This window comes from Cynoglossus semilaevis, chromosome 6 (genome assembly GCF_000523025.1).
Source record: "Cynoglossus semilaevis isolate Cse_v1.0 chromosome 6, Cse_v1.0, whole genome shotgun sequence".
Taxonomy (NCBI): domain Eukaryota; kingdom Metazoa; phylum Chordata; class Actinopteri; order Pleuronectiformes; family Cynoglossidae; genus Cynoglossus; species Cynoglossus semilaevis.
In genome coordinates, this window is record NC_024312.1 from 14,356,918 (window position 1) to 14,379,126 (window position 22,209).

The following is a 22,209-nucleotide window of genomic DNA, read 5'->3' on the forward strand; positions in this document are numbered from 1 at the left end:
GCAGGGTGGAAGGGGGGGGGGGGGTGAAAATATGGGGGGAGGGGGGTGCTGAGGGGCTGCTAGGACGGCTCCATTTTCAAAGCATTTTTTTTTTCATTTGTTTGCCTTTAACATTTCAGTGCTTTATGGGAGGGAGAAAACAGGGAGGAGGGCAGAAAGAATAAAGGACACATACTGAGAAATGGCCCAGATGGCCATCACTCATAAAAGCAATCCTTCAGGTCCGACTCATCAGCCTATCCACCATGTTAAGACAAGACACCCCAACTGTAAACCCCAACCCCCCTTCAAACTGCAGCTGCCAAAGGCAGATTTAAATCTTGGTTTGGAAGGAAAACATTGCCCTTCCCTCCAAGTGTCACCTTAGCGAAGCATCAAATACCACTCACCTGTACTGTAGTCCCAGGGTGGTTTCTTTTATTTGAAACCCAAACCTGTACAAAAAACTTCCCCACCCTGTTTTTGGCAGGCGATACAGACATCCGTATCTGTACATGTCCGTCTCTTAATACAATCCAAGAAGCGTGTCTTTATCCCCCTGAGGCTGCTTTTAATCCCCACATCATGAGAGGAACCGCAATAACCTCCTCATACTTGTTTCACTTCCCACAAGCATGTTTGGGACAAAGGCAGAGTTTAAATTCATCTGCTTGACTCTCTTGTGGATGACATGCTATTGTGCTACAGCAGCAGGAGGGAAGGATGCAGTTTACTAACTAAGAGGTGATGGGGGGGGGGAGAGAGATTACCTCAGTGGTTAGCACTTCATTACCATGTATCTCACATTTTAGTTTTATGTGCACAGCAGTGTCTTAGGTGGCCTGTAATGGGATAGCAAATGTCAGGCCTCACATACTCCTGGGAAGGTTTTTCTTCCCTCTTCTTTTTAAAAGGCAGATGACAGTAAATGGACCACCCTGACTAAGATTAATGTGAACCTGGGACAGGGCGAGACAACGGTGGGGTCACTGGGTTTTACTGCCAAGATGTTCAAGGTTCAGAGCAGTCGCACCAACAGAAAATCCCTTATGATATACAGTCCATGAGGTTTAGTAGGTAATATTCAAAAGAACTTTATATCTATATATATATATATATAGATAAATAGTTTTTTCCAAGTAGTCCATGGTCAAGTTTCTGAAGTAGTACCAAAGCTCATGATTGGGACCAACCATGTCCATCCTGGCAGCCTTAAGTGTTTTCATTGCTCTTCCACCTACAGAAAAGACTTGAATATCATGCACATTCAGCAGCAGTTTCTACCATAGATTTTCACAGAGAATGATTTCATTTCATAAATACGCCCACAAAAGTTGGAGGTTGCTAGTTGACAGACAAGTCCATGATCTCCTTTGGAAGTTGTTGTTTGTGTGACATTTTTGAGTGTTATTTTTGTATTTATTTGGTGTAACTGTTTTGCCCATTGTCAGTAATACAATATTTAGTTGTTGGCATTTACTTTTTATTCCATTTGCAAGACGTGTATTAGCTTTTCTGAATTTTTAATTTTGACTTGATTTCTCCAATATTAGCGGAGGTGTGTCTGCATTTGACTGTAAACACAGCTTTATGTGGCTGATAACTAACAATATAATTTATCTCATGCTTTGATTTTCTTAATCAACCCCCCTGACCCCCGCCCCGTGTGAAAGTGCTGCTTTTGGAGAGGTACAAAGGAAAAAGGAAACAACATGAGGTATCCACGCCCATGGCCTTATCAATCACAGTCACTGCGATGTCAGTTGGAGGATGACCAGCAAAAGGTTATCAGTGGAGACTTGTTGAAGTTTGGTAATGCATGAGAGAATGTGATTACAATGGACAACACTTTTCTGTTGACTCCAGGCTTTTTGCAACACATCGAACGGTGCAGCAGAATAACAGCCAGATGGGACAAAACTGGAAGGGAGTATTCCTGGTCATTTTTAGAGGAGGATATGAAAAATGGTTGAGTGAAAAAGGCAGAGAGGGGGAATGGCTATGAATGGAAAGAGAGGAAAAACAGAGGGAGAAACGGGGGGAAAGAAACTTTAATCACAGAAACACTAACCCATAAAAGAGAAGAAGCAGACACAAGTGGAAACCAGAGGAATGCAAGCCAGCTGGAGGATACATCCATCCATCCAGCTCTTTGGGCTGTATTTCTACTTAGTGCTACCAGTGGATTGTTCTGGGTTGGGGGTTGGTGAATAAAAGCAACTCTGAAACAAACACTAATTTAAAGTATAAACTTGAACAACCAGTGTTAAAACCGTGTGTGGAGAAGCCAAGCCAGTCCTGAGTTAACTCTCATTCCCAGCCTTGTCATCCTCAGATTTTCTCACTCTGGACGGACGCAGCTCACATACGGAGCCCTGACGACTTTAATTACTTAACTGGCCATTTTCTCGGACTTGCTCGGCCACAGCGTCTCATGGGCTTCCTCTCCGTCTCTCTTTTTTTCCCCCCTCTCCACAGCCTAGAATCTACACCAATATACTAGAGCTAAACCCACATCCCCTGATTGGGAGCCAAGACCAATTAGCTGTATTTCTGCTAGCTGAGCTGACTTTTCAGTTTTCATACTGGCTGCACAACAACTACAAGATGTTTTGCAATGGGAATTCTTATCAGTAGCTCAACCATCAGCACAACTCAGAGTTCACCCATTATCAACACAGGGGTTACATGCCAGAACTATTTCCTGCTCTTGGCTACTGGAGGCAGAGTGTGCGTGAATACATGTTTGAAGAGACTTGGCTCTGTCCTATCATGTCATTTCCCTCACACTTCTGTTCGTGTCTTTATCACAATGCCTGGGGGCAAACAACTTCCTCACTGGATTAGTTTTCATTGCCCTTGGAAAGTCGGAATTGATCACATTAGCTATAATGAGTGTAAAATATATCTTGTACATTGAGATTGTTGCCCTGGGGAGGAAAATCTGAGCTTTTTTTCCCCTGAAAGTAGCAATATTGCCTTAAACTGCTCTGTCATTTCTGAATATTTGAGTAGATGGATGAAGAAACCTGAGGAGTTCTGCTCTGTGCAACACAAACATTGGTTCAGGCATGCTTATAGTTCTCTTATGGTAGTACATCGTCTTTGCCCGGGTGAGTCTGTGGAATGAATGGGTCTGTGGGGCTGAATGATGTTCCTGAATGGCATACTGCACTATATCCCTCGACATGGACTAGCTCGAGCGGATCTCTGCAATCATGAGCAACAGGTGGGCTTGGACGGCATTCCCTCCACTGCAAACAATTTTGCTTTGAAAGCCCTAAAGCCTGATCCAAGACAGGAAAAACTTCCCATTAGAGCTGCTTATTTTCTTTGCAGGGACCACACACAGACACACACACACTCACACACACTAAAACATAACAAAGAGTACGCAAGGTGGTAGAGTTTGAGCCAAAGTTGGGAAAGCTAGGCCCTGTTTTTAGAAAGCAAGGTCCATTTCGTTATTATATGTGGTCTTAAGGCTTAAAATAGCAGCTGAAAACTTCAGGTACTTTAATCCTAGTCTGGAAACAATGAAAGGGTCAGATTAAGGGTCAGGATTAGAAAACCTCACCTCGATATAGTCATTCCTACTTCATTGTCTGAAAGGAGAAAAACTGAGTGACATTTTAACATTTCATGGAGTTTCAAGCCAGACTATTTTTTTGGCCTCAAGATGTAACTTCCTGGAATAACCGCTGATTATCTGGCAACAGGTCTGGCCAAGAAAATGTCTAGGACATACACAGCAAATAAAACATCAACTTGACAGATTTTACACTTCAGACTTTGTACGGATTAAACAAAGTAGATGCAACATGTTAATGTGGACGTATCTGAAAGTGCATATTTTATCAGCAGGGCTAACAAATTCTTTGTCTGTAGTCTATATGCTAACCTCAGTTAGCTGGCTGCTGGCGCTAGTGTGATTTGCAGTGAGTACAAAGGAAAGTGATGTGTGTGTCTTATTATGTGCCAGAAAGAAAAACATGAGCATTTTCCCATAATGTCAAATATGAAATAAACCAAAACCCATTGTTGGCCTGCACTTAAAAGTGATTTATTTCGACAGATATTTTCTTACAGTGCCATAATACAACTAGCAAAAGTGCATGAATACCAACTGAGGTGAACCATATATACACTGCCTTTGGGCTAAAGGTTGACTCTTTGCTCCAGCTTTGTTTTTCTGCTGGAGGAGGAGGAGGAGGAGGAGGAGGCATATGATTCCACAGATACAGTGGGCTGAACGTTGTAATCAGAACCCTGAGCCCAGTGCTGGGACTCTTGAGTGGTTTGAGAGTGGGCCAGACATTCCAGAAGAGATCGCCGCCCAGACACCCAGCAGCAGCCAGTCAGCAACAAATTCCAGAATAGCAGCCCCGCCGCTAAAAATAGTCATCTGGACAGGAGAGGGATGGAGAGCTGGCTGTGTGTGTGGATGGGGTGACTGGATGGAGGGTGAATGATAGAGGAGTGTAGGCTGTGCAGGAAAGGAGGGTAGTTTTATTCCATTCCATATCCAGTCACAATGTTATCACAGCGGTGCAGAGGAAAAGGAGTCCTGCAGGGATGTGAGTCAGAATCCCGTGAGCTGCTCTCTGAAACAGGGAGGGAGAATGAAAGAAGGCTTGTAAAAAGGCACATATGCGATTGTACATTAGGTGGTTGTATATGAATGTCCAAAAGCATGGACAGCAGCCTGTGAGGCTGTTATTCCTGCAACAATGTGTCAGCTAAATGAGGGAACACACACTCCACTGTACTCAGGACTTTTTTTAGGCCTGGCCCTGTGTTTATTTTTCCTGCAATGAATGGCCAGCTCGGTTTACAACAGCCACCCTAAACCTTCTCTGTGGAACATCCTGCCTGCAGGAGCGGCCAGACACGCCAGGGTATCACTGGTCTTGCCAAACGCTCTGCTACTTTTTGCTCAATTTGCAGAATATCCCTCTGCTTTTCCTATACAAAGCAATATAAACTGCAGACACAAGGAGCTGTAAACTGACTCGAGGGCCTCTTAATTAATTTGATGTTCATGACTACAATTCATCTGTGTGTGATGGTTTTAATCCATTACAGCTCATGTGGCCTGAATGGGGAGAGGCCCCATTCAGGCTTCAAGCTAAAAGTTGAGAATATGCTATATCCTCCTCTGTTGTTCAGACTTCTGCATCTGCAGGGCACAGAGTTGGGGTCAGGATAGGAGACAGGATGGTTTTTATTTGTGGAGGTTTAGCATTTTTGGACTCTGTAGCTCAATATACCCCCGCTATCCACCTTCAGGGGCAAACAGTCTCACCCAGATGGAAGGAGGAGGGTAAGGAGGAAAGAGTTCAGAGGGTCTGGCAGCTGGGCTTTATTTAAGGGTCAAAAAGTGAAACAGAAATTGTTCAGAAGACATAAAAAAAAATCCCTTTGAAACTCAGATCATATCAATGTCAGGAATGCATTCGTCCAAGTCTCAAAACAATGTTTTTGTTTTAAACCATACACCAGCTGCAGGAGCTTTTTACAAATGGCTGACAATTAATGACTTAATGCATCGTTGCGTAGTTGCTCTTTGATAGTCCTCATCTTGTCGAATTACATCCAATTTGACTGAGATGGACGGAATATACATCAGACCGGTTCTCGTTCCAAGGATAATCATCCTCTTTAAAGAGAAACATGATTGATGTCATTTTCTATAGTTCACCGTCGGAGTGACAGTGGATATCAATTTAAGAGGGATTTGTAAATAAAAGCCTTAAATGCTGATTTTACGGCTCCAAATGACTCACTCCAGCCAATTTCAGACTTGGGCTAACAGTTTCAGTGTGTGTTATTGGGGAAACCTAAATCCTTCCCTGCACCATACTGTAAAGGTATTTGAAGTTGTCGTCTTCCAAGGCACACAGTCTGTGTCTGGCCAGCGTGCACTGGGGGTGCTGTGCTACTCATCAGCACCAAGACTACAAAAAAGGCTGCAGAGCCCCCGCCTGCTTGCAAGAAAATGTGGATCAAATTAACCCAGCAGGAGCAATGTTCTCTCTCGACAATCAATGGACTCTCCAAGTCCCAGAAACAGACAGTGTTCTTTATTCCCCGTGCCAGACGTGAACTGTGTTCCTCTGTTCCATGTTGTCTGCTGCTGTTTGTTTGACTCTCCGTGGATCCTTATAGCCTACTTTTGGGGTGTGCTGGGCCCTAAAACACGATCACTATGCACAGAAATGCAAAATCAACACGCTAGTCACATAACTGCCCCGAGGATTTGTTTAATATTTGCGCTTATTCCAGCTTTAGTCTGGGTAGCCGCTGCTTTCGTGTTGGTTTTGGAGAGTGCAGTTGTGTTAGGCTTCGAACTTATTAATCAAAAAGGCAGCAGGCTGTTCATGATTGGGATTGACTACTGCTGCAGTTTCCTTTACCGGGACTGGCTGTCATTCAACAAGCGCTCTCTCCAAGACAAACAGAGCGTGCCTCTGTTTGGAATGATCCCAGCAATGACACATGTCCCTGTCTTCTGTGATTGAAAGCGCTCTAAATTGTTAGCGGTGTTGGAGTCAGTTTGGTCAGAAGGCATTAGTCTGATCTAATGGTTTTTAAAGGGGACTTGAGTTAATGTTGGAAAAGGTGTTGAAGGTTTTTACAGTGTTACAGTGACCTAGTTGTCATTTGTCCTTTTAACATATCTCTGACCCACGAACAGGCAAAGGACAAGGAGTCATAGTAATACATAGCATATGAGGTACATGTAGTAAAATAACGTTGTGTTTTTGCAATATCGAATAAACAACAGTCTGCAATATGTAAGCTTATGAAGGCTGGTTTTTTTTCTGTCGTTGTTTATGGGCTGTACTAAATCAGTTGAAACCAAAGCCAGGCATTGGCAATGTAAGAGAATACCTAACTTAAGGAGAATACTCTCCGTTATAATGTTATAATTCCCGTCCAGTTTATTAATGTGCAAATCATTATATTTCTTGCCAAGTTACGTCTGAATGCGCTGAGCTCATCTTGGTACATTTGGTTTACATGGCTCTGCTGATGTCACAAGTGGAGGTTTGTGAGATTTGTGTAGTAAATCATCACATGATGCTTCTCTGCTCTACCGTAGTCATCATGGATAAGCAATTGACCAGCTATGTTCGGCCATATTGCTAGCAGGACTTGAGTTGAGTTCGCAACAAGCAACTTTATTAAAAAGAAAGTATCTCTTTATACATCCTGAACTTGAACGCTACAGCCTTTTATTGCCAGTATCAATTTAAAATGTGGACAAAAACAGGACACCACTGTTATCTCACCCTTCCTTTTGCACCTTTTTGGGTCATATCTTCAAAATAGACTAAGAAATCAGGACGTCTTTTCCCATTAGACTTTTCTTTGTATCCATTACTGTAATAGAAAGACCTCAAAGTGGCAGTTGATGGATTTCAACCAAAGAGCTACTTCAAGGGCACTTAGTAATATGAAGAGCTACTTGTTTGATACAGACATCCTGAACAATGTAACAATAGTTAGTTCTGGGACATATAATAGTAGACACTGTTCTTACCATCGTCCATGAACCCATTTGAATATTATTGCAAGTGTAACTGATTCAAAAAGCACAGTACCAGTAAAATTTCTGACCCTCTTATTGACTAGTTTTATTTTTAGAACATACCCTACAGGCACCTTAGGTAGTACCAGGTACCAAGTTGGTGACCCCTGGTTTAGAGTAACTGTTTAGGATGGAAATGAAGGCCAGTCTGATACGTTTCCATTCTTTCTGATTCATAGAACTGTCCCAATTGGATTTCTGTTTCTTATCTTTACTAAGACAAGACAATTGACACAAACACGTTACTTTCAAGATTCATTTATTTGAGTTGATACAGTACTACAAATGCATTGTGTTTAGTAGAAATGCACCCAAATGGATGAATTAAGACATTTTACAAGATTTGAAGAAGTCCAATCATTTTCTCTCTCACCCCTCCCACCCCAAAAAACAAACCAAAAACATTTTGCCCCCACATTTGACCACTGCATTCTCTATGAGATGAAACCACTCTGTTCTAATGGAGCGTATGTTATGTGTTTGTGTGCAGTATGCTCTGGACAGTGTCCAAAAGAAGCCATGAACATGGAGTCTTTGAAAACAAATTAAATGGCTTGATCACCAATAAATACAAGTAAAAAAAAAACATATGATAATAGGTTCATTATCAAAAAAAAAAAGTAATAAAAGATACCAAAGGCACATGACTTGATTGACCTCGGCAGTCCAGGATCATCAATAGACAAACTAAAAAAAGACTGTGGCAAAGCCAAAAAGTAATGCAACATAACAAAATAATAATACTTAAATAACATATTAATACTAATTTATTTTATCGTCATAACAATATCCAGTCAAGTTTTCCTATAATTAGCCTTTCTGCAAACTAACAGATTTGCACCAGTCATCTCCAGTATGGCAGAGCGAGAGTTCATCATCAGTATAGTTTTTTTAATTGCTTTATATCAGCATTTAAATCTTCTTGCTGGTTCTTTAAATGCTTTGGTAGAGTCTGAAATCACTGTAATGTGTTTCCTCAGCTCCTCAGTGTTAGTTTGTGTTTCAGATTTTTTTTTTGTAGTAAAACCTGACAAAGTTGAGTTTTTGGCATTTTGGCCATTTTGGCTGCTCATGAACTTCTGTTATCCACAGAAGCAGCAAAACAAACCGACCCTGTTGATTTTCAAGAGAAATTTCAACACTTCAAGGAAGGAAGTTATTTCTGCCATAACATAAAGCAATATATGTTTCTTATATTTTGGAAAATCAAAAACAGAGGCATAATAAAACAAAATACTAACATAGTATAATTTTTTTCACTGTAAATCCAGTTGACATTAAAATGCAATACAAAAAGGCAATGAAATGCAATACAATGGGCAGCGGATCTTCCTTTTCAATCACTACCCAGGACCTTTGCATTTGCACGAGCGGACCACTGAAAACATTCAACATGTGATCTCACTCCCTGGAGTCATCTGCTGTCTGCTTTTTTTTTAAATCCACTTCAGATGATATTATGGGTGTCATTTATCATTTTCCCAACTTTATATTCTTGCTGAAAAGTGTGACACACTTTTTAACACTGTTAAAAACCACAGAAGTCACAGACTGGCCTTTGAGATCAAGCCTTTTCAGCTCTTCAAAGTGAACGCGGGGATGATTCATTTATCATAGAAGGTTCTCATGTCGAAGCCTTAAAAATGGTTTTCATTAGTCTTTAAAATCCTTAGTACCCTTGTATGAGCCAACGTTTCACTTCTTTGGAATAAAATAAAAACTTTCAGTCCTAGTCTTTTCACTCACTTGCTTCACTCTCACTAATCTACTTTACAATTCCTTCCAGAAACAAATCTCTCTTCTAACTATTTCCTATCACAGGGAAGTCACCTGTTTTCTCAAAACTGCCACATGCCTCAGTCTTCTACATTCTTCTCATCCTACTTTTCCTCTCCCTCAATCTCTACAGCGCTATACACTACTTCTACTCACTTGCTACTCACCAATGAAAACAACTGCTGGCTAATTGTGCTGTGCTGGAATAATGGACTAGTATACGCAGCTGGAGGCCCAGCACGGACCAGAGATCCCACCTGTGCTGAAGCAGTAGCCAAATCCAGCACAAACACGTCTCCAGTCCTGGTCTGAGGAATTTACTGTGTCATCAGGACGCTGACTAAAACAAACCACCCTACTAGGCTCTTTAAAAAGAGGTCTTAGCAAATCATTACCATTGCTAAAACCATACCTGTCTTTGGTAAAAAGTCTTTACGTCCCTGCTACGGAGCCTGGTTTATCAATGAGGTGGACTCGTAAAATTTCAAGGACAAGGTTAAAACAGCCAGGTGCATTCCAGGGCTGTGAGCTGGTGTCTGCCACATCTCCTTCACTAAATGTCCCACTCGGTGAGGACCCGCAGACCCAGTCTGTGTCCAACTCAGCCACCAAAATGGCTGACAAATCAAACTGCGGACTCAGAGACACAGGAGGCTGTGTTTTCTACCTGACGATTACTGATGAATCTGTGTGTGAGATCTAACTTGGTAAAAGATCTACGTTGGTCAGCTGTGCAGTGAAGGCCCTGGGTGTCTCCACATTCACAAACATAAGAAAAAAATAAAGCAAAACTGGTGAAAGGTCTGGCCTTTTCCTCCACTTTAAGGGAATGACATACATAATTTTTATTATGGATCAAAAAAGGCACTTCCTACATATTCCTCATTCCTCATATCATACACATATATAGGACTTATGCTTTTTTTATAATGTATAATTGTCTGTGTGTCTTACATGCACAGACATAGTTATATGGAGTATATATACGTTAACATAATTATATATGTCAGTTCCACTCAAAGAGTTGGAGACAAGGAGCTTTGGACTCTTCCAGTAACAGCCAGTACCCACCAGTTCTGAACTTACAGAAAACATAAAAATAAAAAGCTACAAAAAAATAATAATAAATAATCAGAAAAGTCAGTCAATTTTTTTGGAATCGAGACCCTGGTTTGTGTGTGTGTTTTTTTTTTTTTTTTCAAAGCAAGTAAAGATCACAAAAGCATGTGCTCGGTGTGAGTTTTAAGGTGCTTCTGTAAACTCAATCTGGGTGGTGTTCAGGGAGAGCCTACCAGTTTCTGGTTTGCTTGGTTTGTGATTCTAACCTGCCTTCTTGCTGAATATGTAAACATGTCAAACGTGGCAAAGTCTATGGGCGGGCCCAGAGAGCAGATCGGGTGGCGTTTCTCTCCTGCCAGCTTCTTCTCTCTCTACTGTTCACAAAAACCCCAACTCAATTTCCTGTGGTCAGAGAAGTGCACCTATTTGGGTTTGTGTGTGTGTGTGTGTGTGTGTGTGTATGTGTGGATAGACATGTATCCTTCAACAGTTAAGTCTCACTTGGAGCCAGGGCTTCTACATTTGGCCTATCCCAGTAACACACTGGTCGTTGATGCCACCCACATATATCTGTGCACACAAACACACCCACACACCCACCCACACACACAGTAGGGGTATATTTTACTTTACTTCTTTCTTTCTCTGCCACTTTCTATGCTAGGTGAGGTTGTTGCTGATGTCTAGAGCTTGCTGGTACACCTGCGTCATGTCCTCAAGGTCCCCGAGCAAGGAGAAGCTGCCATTGTCCCCCGGGGAGCCTTTCATTTTGGGGCCACGGGTAAATTTGGGTCCCTGTAGTTGAGGAGCTGCCTTGAAGCCCGTGAAGTTGTGGAGCTGCAGCAGGTTTTCAGCCGAGACACAGGCCCTGATGTTTGTGCGGAGGTGCGGGGTAGAGGGATGCCACTCAGCCCCACCAAGAGAGCTGGGCGACAGGGACAGAACGGAGCTGTCCTCCCCTACTATACTGGAAGGCCGGCTCTGACTGCGGGACAGACCTGAGTCAGTTGATGGAGGAGGCTCGCTCAGGACTGCAGCCACTGCCTCGGCTGACGGAGGCCCACTGTAGGTAGAGTACTTGCCGTTTCGCTTTAGAATGCCCTTTCTGCCCATCATTCTCTTGGGCGGGGAGGTGGCTAGCAGAGACATACTGGTCCCCCCTAAAAGCTCGGAGGACTCACTCCTTTCTGGGGAGGAGTAATACCCTGATTCCCGCTGTTGATTGTTCTTTAATATGCCTTTCTTGGGCAGAGTTGGCACTATCTTAGCTGGCGAACCTCCACCCATAGTTGGCTCCTCTTCCTCACGATCTGGACTGGAGGTCTCTTCAGCCCCATCAGCTTGTTGAGGCAGCACCGTTTGGCCCACCTGCACTCCCTCCAGACAGGAGCCATGCTGCTCCTCAGTAACCCTGGTCTTCAGGATCCCCTTCGGTCTCTTCAGACCCGGTTTATCCTCTGCTCCACAATGCATCTGTCCTCCCTCCATATTTTCTTTCTTTGCCTTCTTGGGCCTCTGCCGCAGAAGTTGAGGTACGGCTCCAGCTTTGGCTCCAGAACTACGTGGCTCAGTGCGGTTCTGCCAGTCGATGAAACGGGCCAGCATGGGTGAGCCTCCGAGGTCGTGTTGGCTCTCACAGTCGCACACACTGTTCTTCCAGCCCCAGTTCACCCACCAGTGATTGGCGATATCCTCCACTGTGGCCCTGCGCTCAGGGTTTACCATCAGCATCCAGCGAATCAGTCCACGGGCATCTACCCAAAAAAATCAGATTGAACAATTTTTAGAAAGTAGTCTTTTAATTTTAATTTTAATTTTTTTCAAAAAACGTGCTCTGTTGCATATTTAACGATGCTGCTAATTCAAGTTTAAAATCTGATGTTACACAGTTACAGTAAAAAGTAGATGTATTCATACTCGACTGGGTAAATGCTGTTAACGCAGTTCAACAACAATGATAAACAATAAAAACACCTTTGAGACAGAAGGTGAAATTTAAACATAGAGTTGTCAGACACATGGAGGTTAGTAATACAAAAGACAATGAAAAGGTTTTTGGCAGTACCTGAAGACTGAGTTGGCTCTTTGTACTCGCCATTGCTGATCTGACGAATGAGGTTCTTATGGTCTCCCCCATCAAACGGCATTGTCCCATAGACCAGGGTGTACAACAACACCCCAAGAGCCCAGCTGTCCACCTGTTGGAAAGAGAATGACAGTAGCTACAGTTACATTGTAACAAGCTGTAAATTGTACCAGTCGGTTAAGTAACTCAAGTGTTTGAAATCGTAGATTTCTGGTGGGATATGTCTAGATTTCACACAGATATCCCAGCCCTTCCCTCCTGCCTTCCTTATTTCTGTCAGGCAGAAATAAGTACTTTCCAACCACCAACCTAATGCACAGAGGGTTTTTAAGTTACATAAGAATTTGTGTCTGGGATACAGCGAGAGGTAATGAGTACAACAGATATGGAAGAGTGAAGATTTACTGGAGAAAGAATGCCTTTCAGAGATCAGCAGATGACCCATCAGTGTGTGTTTGTGTGAGTCAGAGAGGTGAAGGTATGTGCGACTTGATTGTGGTCAGGGAAGGAATGTGCGTTTGTGATGGTAGAAGAGGAAATCGGGAGCATTTAAGGAGCTGTTGTACTTCCTCTGAGGCTGCATCAAGAATGTTTCCCCTCTCCTGTTACCATTGGTCCACTCCTGAGGGCAGGACAGGGCACATACTATTGTTGAGTTCTATTTTTGTTGCATGTGTTTGCTGTAATTTGCAGCCTTGGCCCAAATACCGTTCTGTAATTTTGATTGCAATCGGACTGCTGTATTTTTTTTAGCACTCTTAAGTAAATTATAGTGAATTATGCATAATTGAAAGGTTGGACTTTAACTTCTAAAAGTGCTTTTTTTTCCTCTTTTGCTGCTTTGTTTTATGGAATCGATGCAATTTTAGAGACAACGCCTCTCAAAATGGCTTGGGAATTTCCAGCGAAGCGGCGTGGAGGAGATATTTTCACTTTCTTTGACCAAAAGTATTTGACTTTGACCATGAGCACATTTTTGAGGGCATGGAGCTCAAGTCTATCCCATTAAGATGAAAAGAAGGTTAGATTCAACTATCCTTCAGTTCCTCACTTCAAAGGACCCAGACCTCGTAGGAGGGAAAGGACCGGGGAGGGATGCAGGGAATGTCTGAGCTGTCCCACAGGAGAAGTTGCTGGAGAGATTTCCCTAGACTGGAAACTAAGAGTAATCCCTTTAAAAATCAAGGACAAAAGGACTACTTCCACTTGGTGGTGTTTCTATATGACATTGATTAAAAGTTATATTTAGAAGGAGCTCATGATGAAAATGCATATTAATAATGACTTTCATTAGCACCTAATATGCAAAGCACGAAGGGTCTATTTCTGTCTCACCTCTGGGCCACGGTATGGTCTCCCATTGACAATCTCTGGTGAAGCGTAGAGTGGACTACCACAGAAGGTTTGCAGCAGCTTGTCCTTATGGTAGAGGTTCGACAGCCCGAAATCAGCAATCTGTGAATGCAGGACATTGATTTTCATACAGGATGACATGCAAGTCACACGTTTACCTCAGAGGTGAGGTGTGGTATACCAATGGGCAGAGCGACAAAACAAAACAAGGGCATACCTTGATATTACAGTTTTCATCCAGTAGCACATTTTCCAGTTTTAGATCCCTGTGCACCACTCCATTCTGTAAGTTGAAGGGAAATGAACATAGCAATGACTGATGTGTCTATCAATGTATTATTCATGAAGGAAGGATACAAGTAACAGTCCTTTGTATTTACAGATGATTTACTCTGACAGTGCTCAGTTGCGTCTCTCAGGGGAAATCAAGGCAGCCTGTTGGTCTAGTACTCTTTAATTGGTCCTGTCCCTTCTGGGCTCTTTATGCTGACATCTGCTCTGATTCTCTTTTTTACATCAGCTCACATGTGTCACAAATACCCTGGCCTATAATTACCACATGATATGAATAATGTTCTCACAACATCTTTGGATTAAAAGACAACCAAGTTGTTAGAGCCTGTATTAAAAAAAAAGAAAAAAAGAATTAACATGTGGTATGCAGACACAGAACCCAGCTCGGATGCGAAGAAGTGACATCACCGCCGAAGGTTGTGCGCCACATAGCAGACCTCATTGGTTGCTGCCTTTTGCACACATGATCTTGATTGGTGGATATAAAGGAGAAATAGCTGCTTGTTGTGTCAGTAATTCACATCACCCCACCCAGCGGGAGGCTGTGCATGGTAGTGATGATTCATTGTTCGTGGCTGTCTGGGACTCTCCTATCTGTGGAGCATGACATCATCTCTAACTCCAGCTGGGAAGAATATGACAAGAGCATGAGCCTTTTTCTAACAAGCGAAAGGACCTTGTGTTTTTGGTGGTAGTAATTAAGGTGTAACATCTCTGGGGAGAAGGCTGTGGGGGTATCTGGGGACAACCCTGAGGGTGTCAACACATGAGACCAGAATCAAGGTTTGTTTTGTGCTCTGTGATGTACACCAAAAGGGGGAGGGATGGATTAAACTCTCCTGTGCCCTCCTCATGGAGAAACAGATGACTCCCTTACACTAACATGTTCCAAGAAAAGCATACAGAGTCAGCCCTACAAATTAATTGGCTATGTGAACGCTGGGGTGCATGATTAATGTAGCAGCAAGTCTGGAAAGCAAAAAGTCTGGATGTGTTTGAAGGAAGATATCAGGGGTATTTTCTTCTTCTTGTATTTATGGCGTATTCTCTCACCTTGTGGCAGTGGTGCACGGCAGAGACTATCTGTCTGAAGAAGTGTCGTGTCTCTCTTTCGCTCAGGCGCCTGCGCTCGCTGATGTAGTCGTACAGCTCACCCTTGCTGGCGTACTCCATCACGATCACAATCTTGTCCTTGTTTTCAAACACTGGGAAATAACAAGCAAACATTGTCAGACAACTAATGTAAAAGAAAACATATATACAGTATATAATCAGCAAGAGTAGAAGGAGCCATAGCTGTGTAGTTGTTCTATCACATTACATTAAAATCACAACAGAATATTGTTATGTAAAAGCCCCCCTCCCCACCCCACCCCGACCTCCACCACCAGTTTTGGAACAGGACTTCAAATTCCAGAGAAGCACATTACATCCATACACTTCTCTCAGGGTTACATCACCCAAAACCCACCTCATGTGTTTGGCTTCTTCACAACACTGCTGGGAGAAACTGTTAACTCAATCAAGCCCAGTCCTCTGAGACTGGAGCCAGTGGAAACCAGTGAAAACAAAGAGAAAGCAGAAGGAGAAAAAGTGATTCCCTGGATGACTTGATTCACCCATTAAAAAAGAGTCTTCATACGGGGATATTTACTTACTCCTCATTAAAGCCAGCTTTTCATATAAAAAAAATCCTATTAGTAATAAGGACAAAATGTGTTCTTATGTGAATTTGAATTATACATGATAGTAATTCGTGTCCTCACACATCCACTGACCAATGAAAAAAAAAACATAAAATTATTACTGTGTAACTGTAGTGAATGGCCATCCAACTGCAGCTCAGCAAACACATCATTCTTTGTCAGTTTAAAGTCCACTAGTGTATAATTTCATCTTGGCAGAAACTTTCTTCTCCCAGCGTCTTGGCATGAAGGGAATGAAATGGTTCGGCAGGGACGGAGAGAAAGAAGGAGTGAGGATGAGAGGGAAAGACAGAGGAGGAGATGACAACTGCACAGTCCGCCATGTTGCTCGGCATTGTGTGGGCTGATTTTCCCACACGGCAGGGTCAACAGGGTGAGGGCCTCTGCTTTCTGCACCCTTGAGTGAGCACCTTTATAGTGTGTCGCAAAACTTTTCCTCACCCACCCTCACCCCCTGCCCACCTTTAGAAGATATAATCCTCTAGAAAAACACAGCTGCTGAGTGATGGAGATGATCCCTGATTGGGTCTGGTTTTAGAATAGCTGAGCACCTGGAATGGCAGAATGGCTCACTGATTGGTGGAAATGTTGTGACCTGACATTTGACATTTGCTGTGATCCGTGGTATGGGTGGGGGGGTGGGGGGGGGTTTCAGTGAGCACTCACATATACCCTTGACCTCTGGAGTTAAAGTAATTACCTGTCTTACATAACTTGGGTTTGTTACAGCCCGTTGGCCACCACTGCAGGGTCTCTCTTTCATTCTTTGGGCTTTGTTCATGGGTCAGACCTTCACATCTGACTAATTAGCACCTATTGTCCCACTGCCTGCACTGATGACAGACCGCTGCTGCAGGCAGGCCCTATAAGCCCACAAAAAGGTGTAGTACAAAAGAAAAGTGAGCAAACTGTCAGAAACAACTAGTAGGCTGGGGCTCAAACCACCTGTGTGCTTTTTTCCTGGTACATTTTGGGTATTTTAATGATGAAAATAACACTTCCACCAAAACTGGTCTAATTTCCTTGAATTAGTCACCATCAAAACAGCTCTCCCACATTTATGTACCATCTAGCTGTACCTCACCTGTAGAGAATGCAGTATAATGAGTACAATAAAAAAATCTGCCTCTTTATTCGCAGCAGGGTGATGCAGGTTTTTTATGTCTTTTCTGATTTAATATGTTCTTCTTGTTTCCCCTGTTTGCTCGTAGAGTTGTTGATTTTTTTTTCGGGGGGGAAATTCTTTTTTTCTTGCCAAGTGTTAGATGAAAGGAATGGTGCCAGTCTTGAACCTGTTTGTTAAATATGAAGCTGCCAGATGTGTCTCTGATAGGTTATGGGTCGAACTAGTTCAGCTGTTCGTGACAAATTCTAAGTGAAGACACGAACGTCGAAGTCTTCTTGCCTGGCTGTCTTTACTTTGCTCTTTTATCTCCCTGGCAACATTTGTTCTGCTGATGTCCCAGCCTCCGTGAAAACCTATGCTCTTATGTGTTTACTTGAATGTATTGATTTGCACATTAACTACATTAATCTTTGCAATGTCTTTGTGTCATTTACGAGAGGTGCACGAGGATAAGTTCTTGTGCCTGGGGAGCAGAGGGAACAAAATCTGCTTTTAAATGCCCCTCACAGCATGCTGATGAATGCAGAATGTGAGGGAGTGGTTAAAATCCATCTTCACACACACATCTGTTTCAGCTTTGCTTCACACAAGGCAGTTAGCAGGGGTGTTGCCAGATACACAAATCTCTGGGCCTCCTATATATCTCTAAAGCAAGGCTGGGTGGAGGCCAGGCCACAACAGTAAACGCTGGGTTTGAGGAGAAACACCAAAGACTTAAAGCCATGAGTCTGGTTGAGTGTGTCGGCAGAGTATGGTGTCTATAAAGGAGTTCAGCAAACAAAGGAACAGCCATTATGGCTCTTGTGAGTTTATAAACCAAGGTTGGCTTTTTAATCATTCTCCTACATTATACATAAAACCTCAGCTGTACTTCAGACCTCCCGCTGACTGTTGGCACATGCCAATGGCAAACAGTGATGTTTGTCACATATACACTTTACACTGATTACAACCCACATACTTTTGTAAATCAACAAAGAACAGTGTGTAAGCCAGTTAGGGCACTGGCACAAATCCAGCAACCGTAGCGCTGAGCTAGCTCCATGAAAAGGGCCATTGAAAATGTTGCTCCGTTGACACTGACTTAAAAATAGTCACAAGTCACAAATCATATAAAACTGACTCATGAAAATTGGCTCATGTTGCAGCGCCTTGTGACATTTACTGCCTCCACATAGGCTCAGACTATGTTATAGCACATGATTAATGGCAGGCAGTACCTTACCTAAAAGTTCACAGGGAATTGTTAAGCTTTTACTATGAATGTTTTCTTTCAGTATGGTTAAGGTCATTCAAAAGTCCTCGAATCAAAAAAGGAAGCCCAAGCTGTTTGTGCTTAACTGGAAGGCCTTGACATTTAGAAAAGTGCTTCCTGAGTTAGAGATACCTTGATATTGCTCCAGGGAGGGTTAAGGCCTTTGCACATGCTGGACCAGAGTCAGACCATATGCCGGCCTGGATGACTGGGTCATTTTAGGGGCCATGTGTCTCCATTCACACGACACACACACACACACCAGGCTAACTTTTTTTTTAATTCAAGAAGCACCTGAACTTCCAGCTGAACACTTTAGGATACCCTGCATAAAGTCTAGTGGCAGAATCTGGGAATCATCAAACACAATACAATCATGATGTGGAAACTACAGTTTCTTGTGTTTTACATGGTAAAAGATAAAGAGAGGACTGACGAATGCAACTTAGTGTTTCTACAGCCCAACACTCAGACAGACACTACTTTCCAGTTTCAGTTGTCCCTAAGTATCAGCAGATGTCTGGCCCTAAGATCAAGACCACTGCAGACAAAGGATGAGACCTCTTAGATGTGGGAGAGGTAATCCCGTAGAATACCATTTCAGTAATATACACAAACCTTCATCAACACAAACACACACATGCTTTCAAAGTCATCCAGATGTTTACTGGCCCAGGCAACCAGAGGAAAAACAGATATGTAACAATAACAGCCCGGAATTCTAGTCCAGGTTCAGCATTAGATGACCTCAGGCCTAACTACACTCCTGTGGTATTTTTCTGTTTTTGTTTATAAACTGTATGCACCAGTAAACTATACTGTAGGTAATTATTTGTCTGGGGTGTTCATATCGTGGCCAACATTCAACAAACCCCTACCTTCATATATAGAGATGATATGTGGGTGGCGAAGGGACGACATGATCTCAATCTCCCGGCGGATATGAACCATATCTTGTTCATCCTTGATCTTCTCCTTCCGAATGGACTTAATAGCCACCTGCGGAGAAAGTATGACTCTTCAGTCAGACAAAAACTTGACCTTAAACTGAACAGATTACATTTGTAAAATGTATATAATATTTGGACTTGCTTGAAAGAGGCTTACACGCCTGTTAAAAAGGCAATGCCTCTCTGCAACTAACTTTCCTTCTTGGCAAAAAATATAAATGTTTTGAGTTACACAACAATGTCAACATGCTGCTTTTGGCTCATAGTGTTGCCAAAAAGTATGAAATTGACAAGATTTTATCAAGACAAAGACTTTGTATGAGGAAAACACTAATCAAAAAATGTGGTCGTCCACATTTTTGTGTCAATCGTTGCACCTCCCTGCCTAGAATGGTCTTGTAGGGCCTGTATGATGACCTTCAACCTATAGACTGAGCCTCACCTAAAAGCCATGAGTCACCCTCTCCTAACATGTGATTCATTCAGTTTTGTTTCTACAGACTAAGCAATAAAATAAGAGAGAGAAAAAACAACCTGACAACTGGTGTGATAATGGTGGCTTGCTTTGTACTCTGTAGGAATCACAGCCTTCACTTAACCAGGCATTAGTCTGGGTTTGGGCTGGGTCTATGATTTGAGGCCCCAAACTCTTCTTCACAGACAGATCAGAGGGCAAATGTAAAAACACGGTGGCTTCCACCGTCTACCTGAGTGAACCTGTTGTTAAGAAAATAAGGCAGTGCGTCTGCAGGCATGCATGACAGCACAACATCTGTGTTTGTTTACCATGTTCTCTGTCATATTTGAAGGGTTCTAACATGTAATGTAGCATAATAGGTTTCAGTGGCATATACAAAGTAGGCCACGGTAAGTTAGTTATACGTCTGCACCCAATTCCATGTGAATGTTTCAACAGCTGTGAGGCCATTTTGCAGCCACAAATACAGGTTTGAATGTTGTATGTATGTATATGTATATGTATATGTATATGTATATGTATATATATATATATATATATATCTGTCCTCCCCAATGTGGTGTATCTACAGGCAGACCCACATTACCACCCATAGTGCAGAGCAGACTTTTGAGTATAGAAGTGTGAGTAAGGTGCTAAATCTAAATTATTCCTGGTGGAAGACAGCGGAACTTTGGGGTCAGTATGCTCCTCCATATATCAGGTGTTGGTGTGAACATACAAAGCTGTTTCCTCCACAGCAGGAAAAGGCCCTCAAGAGGAAACTAAATCACAAACGGCTCTCCTTAGAATTAGAGTAAGTCTGATAAACAGCAGCTAAGTGACTACTTTTACAATAGCCCAGCCTGCTGTGAGTTTATGGAGAAGTCAGGAGAATGAATAAGTTTGGGGAAGTGATTCAGTCTACCAGCTTCACCCACAGGTCTCCTATGTGCAGTTGGACTATTCCTGATTTGACCATTTTTCAATGTCAGTGCAAACCCGCGGAGGTAAGAGTCAGCTGCGACTGCATGCATTCAAATGTCCAGTCTATGCTCTGCCTAAATAAGAGGCCAGTGGCCTTTTTCAAATAAACCAATCTCAAGCACAGTGGAGCACATGTCATTATAATTGTAGCCTAAATATTCTGGATTTAGTCCTGGTTTTGCTTTGATCTGGTCCGCATAGAGTCTGTCCGCTCTAACTTCTGTTAGTTTAAACTCTTGTCCTCCTGGATCTGAGCTGTGTTTTTTGAGGAGCCCAGCTCAATTCCATGCAGCAGAAACCACAGGCGGTGGTGAGTGCCAAGATAATTATCGTGTACATCAATAAAAATAACCCCAAACCGGAATAGTTCCCTTCCAGAGCATGCCTTGATTACATAGAATTTTAAGAAATGATACCATAATAAACAAGCTGGGGTCCGGGGATGGGGGGGGGAGGGGTAGTTCCACACGCTGTGTTCGTAATTAGTAAAAGTTGTCCGTGTTTTAACACTGTTGTTTTCCTTTGCATCATCAGAATTCTAAGCACTTTTATTCCAAACTGCGAGCAACATTTCTGACTTTGGCGGTCATCAGCAAAACAGAATGTGATTGAATCTGGATTTAATGAACCAGTAAATTTGAAGAAGAAGAAAAAAAACGCATTAATTTAGGCAAAAACTGGCATTCATTTTTACAAAGTTTTATGAAAAGGCAAGTAAAAATGCTTCTGTGTGACTGCTGCCTGAAACCAAAATAGTCTTTTCTTCTCTAGGGGCAACAACCAATCTTTTAAGAGCAATTATATGACTTCCATGCTGTATACGAGCTCAGCGACAGAGCCAGCTCTCCCACATTTGGCTTGAGACAAAGCCAGGTATCTGTTGTGTATCTCCTCATGTTCTCCTGCCCTGACCCACAATGTAGATCATTAACTAGGACTGCACATCAGCCACTTGCCAGTTGGACAGGCTGGCCGACCCAGCTATGCTTGTCCATAAGTGGATTCCTATCCACTGTCACTCACAGTAAACAGACGCCACAATACTGCACACATTAGCCCCTGTTAGGTATCCACTATCCCTAAACTTGTGGTTCCAAGCAGGCCTATTTTGTAGTGAAAGTCCATGTTTCGCTTCAACAGAGCTTGACATCTTCCTTCATTTTTCTCAGGCCATTAAAATAGATGAAGTACTCATTAAAAACTTTCCCAATCTCTGACTCAAGAAAGTTTACTGTCATTTACTGTGAGACTGAGTTCACAGGAGAAATATTTAGTGAGATTTTTTCCAGGGAACCACATAGCTCAGAAGACACACAGAACTTGCAATGGCTCATCGTCGGCACCACATTTAACAGAAGAATGTCTGTGTTTTCACCTCTAGCGTACCTCTCCAGTGAATCCATTGTTGAGGAGTGATGTAATCTGCTGCTTTAAGCTCATATTAATAGGCCTCTGTAAACACTTTAACTAAGGCCATGCCTCTTTTGTTGCTGTGGGCTTCCCTGTGTCTTTGGGCAAACAGCACACTGCTCTTGTCTGTGATTGATCCCCCCTTACAGGATATTAACCTTCCCCACCAATCTCATT

General features: G+C 42.6%; 2 protein-coding genes across 2 annotated transcripts in view; one reads left to right on the top strand and one right to left on the bottom strand.

Moving 5' to 3' along the window:
• The window catches only part of LOC103380346 (Mov10 like RNA helicase 1), a 38,329-nt gene that overhangs the window by 798 nt on the left and 15,322 nt on the right, over positions 1 to 22,209 (top strand).
• nuak1b (NUAK family, SNF1-like kinase, 1b) overlaps positions 7,816 to 22,209 on the bottom strand; it is a 19,093-nt gene continuing 4,699 nt past the window's right edge. Inside the window, exons 2-7 of the mRNA XM_008312271.3 lie at positions 19,107 to 19,227; positions 15,195 to 15,346; positions 14,065 to 14,130; positions 13,830 to 13,949; positions 12,474 to 12,606; positions 7,816 to 12,162 (exon numbers count right to left, since the gene is read on the bottom strand). Coding sequence (XP_008310493.1) covers positions 11,069 to 12,162; positions 12,474 to 12,606; positions 13,830 to 13,949; positions 14,065 to 14,130; positions 15,195 to 15,346; positions 19,107 to 19,227 — 1,686 coding nt within the window. The 3' untranslated portion in view covers positions 7,816 to 11,068. The remainder of the gene's footprint in view (positions 12,163 to 12,473; positions 12,607 to 13,829; positions 13,950 to 14,064; positions 14,131 to 15,194; positions 15,347 to 19,106; positions 19,228 to 22,209) is intronic.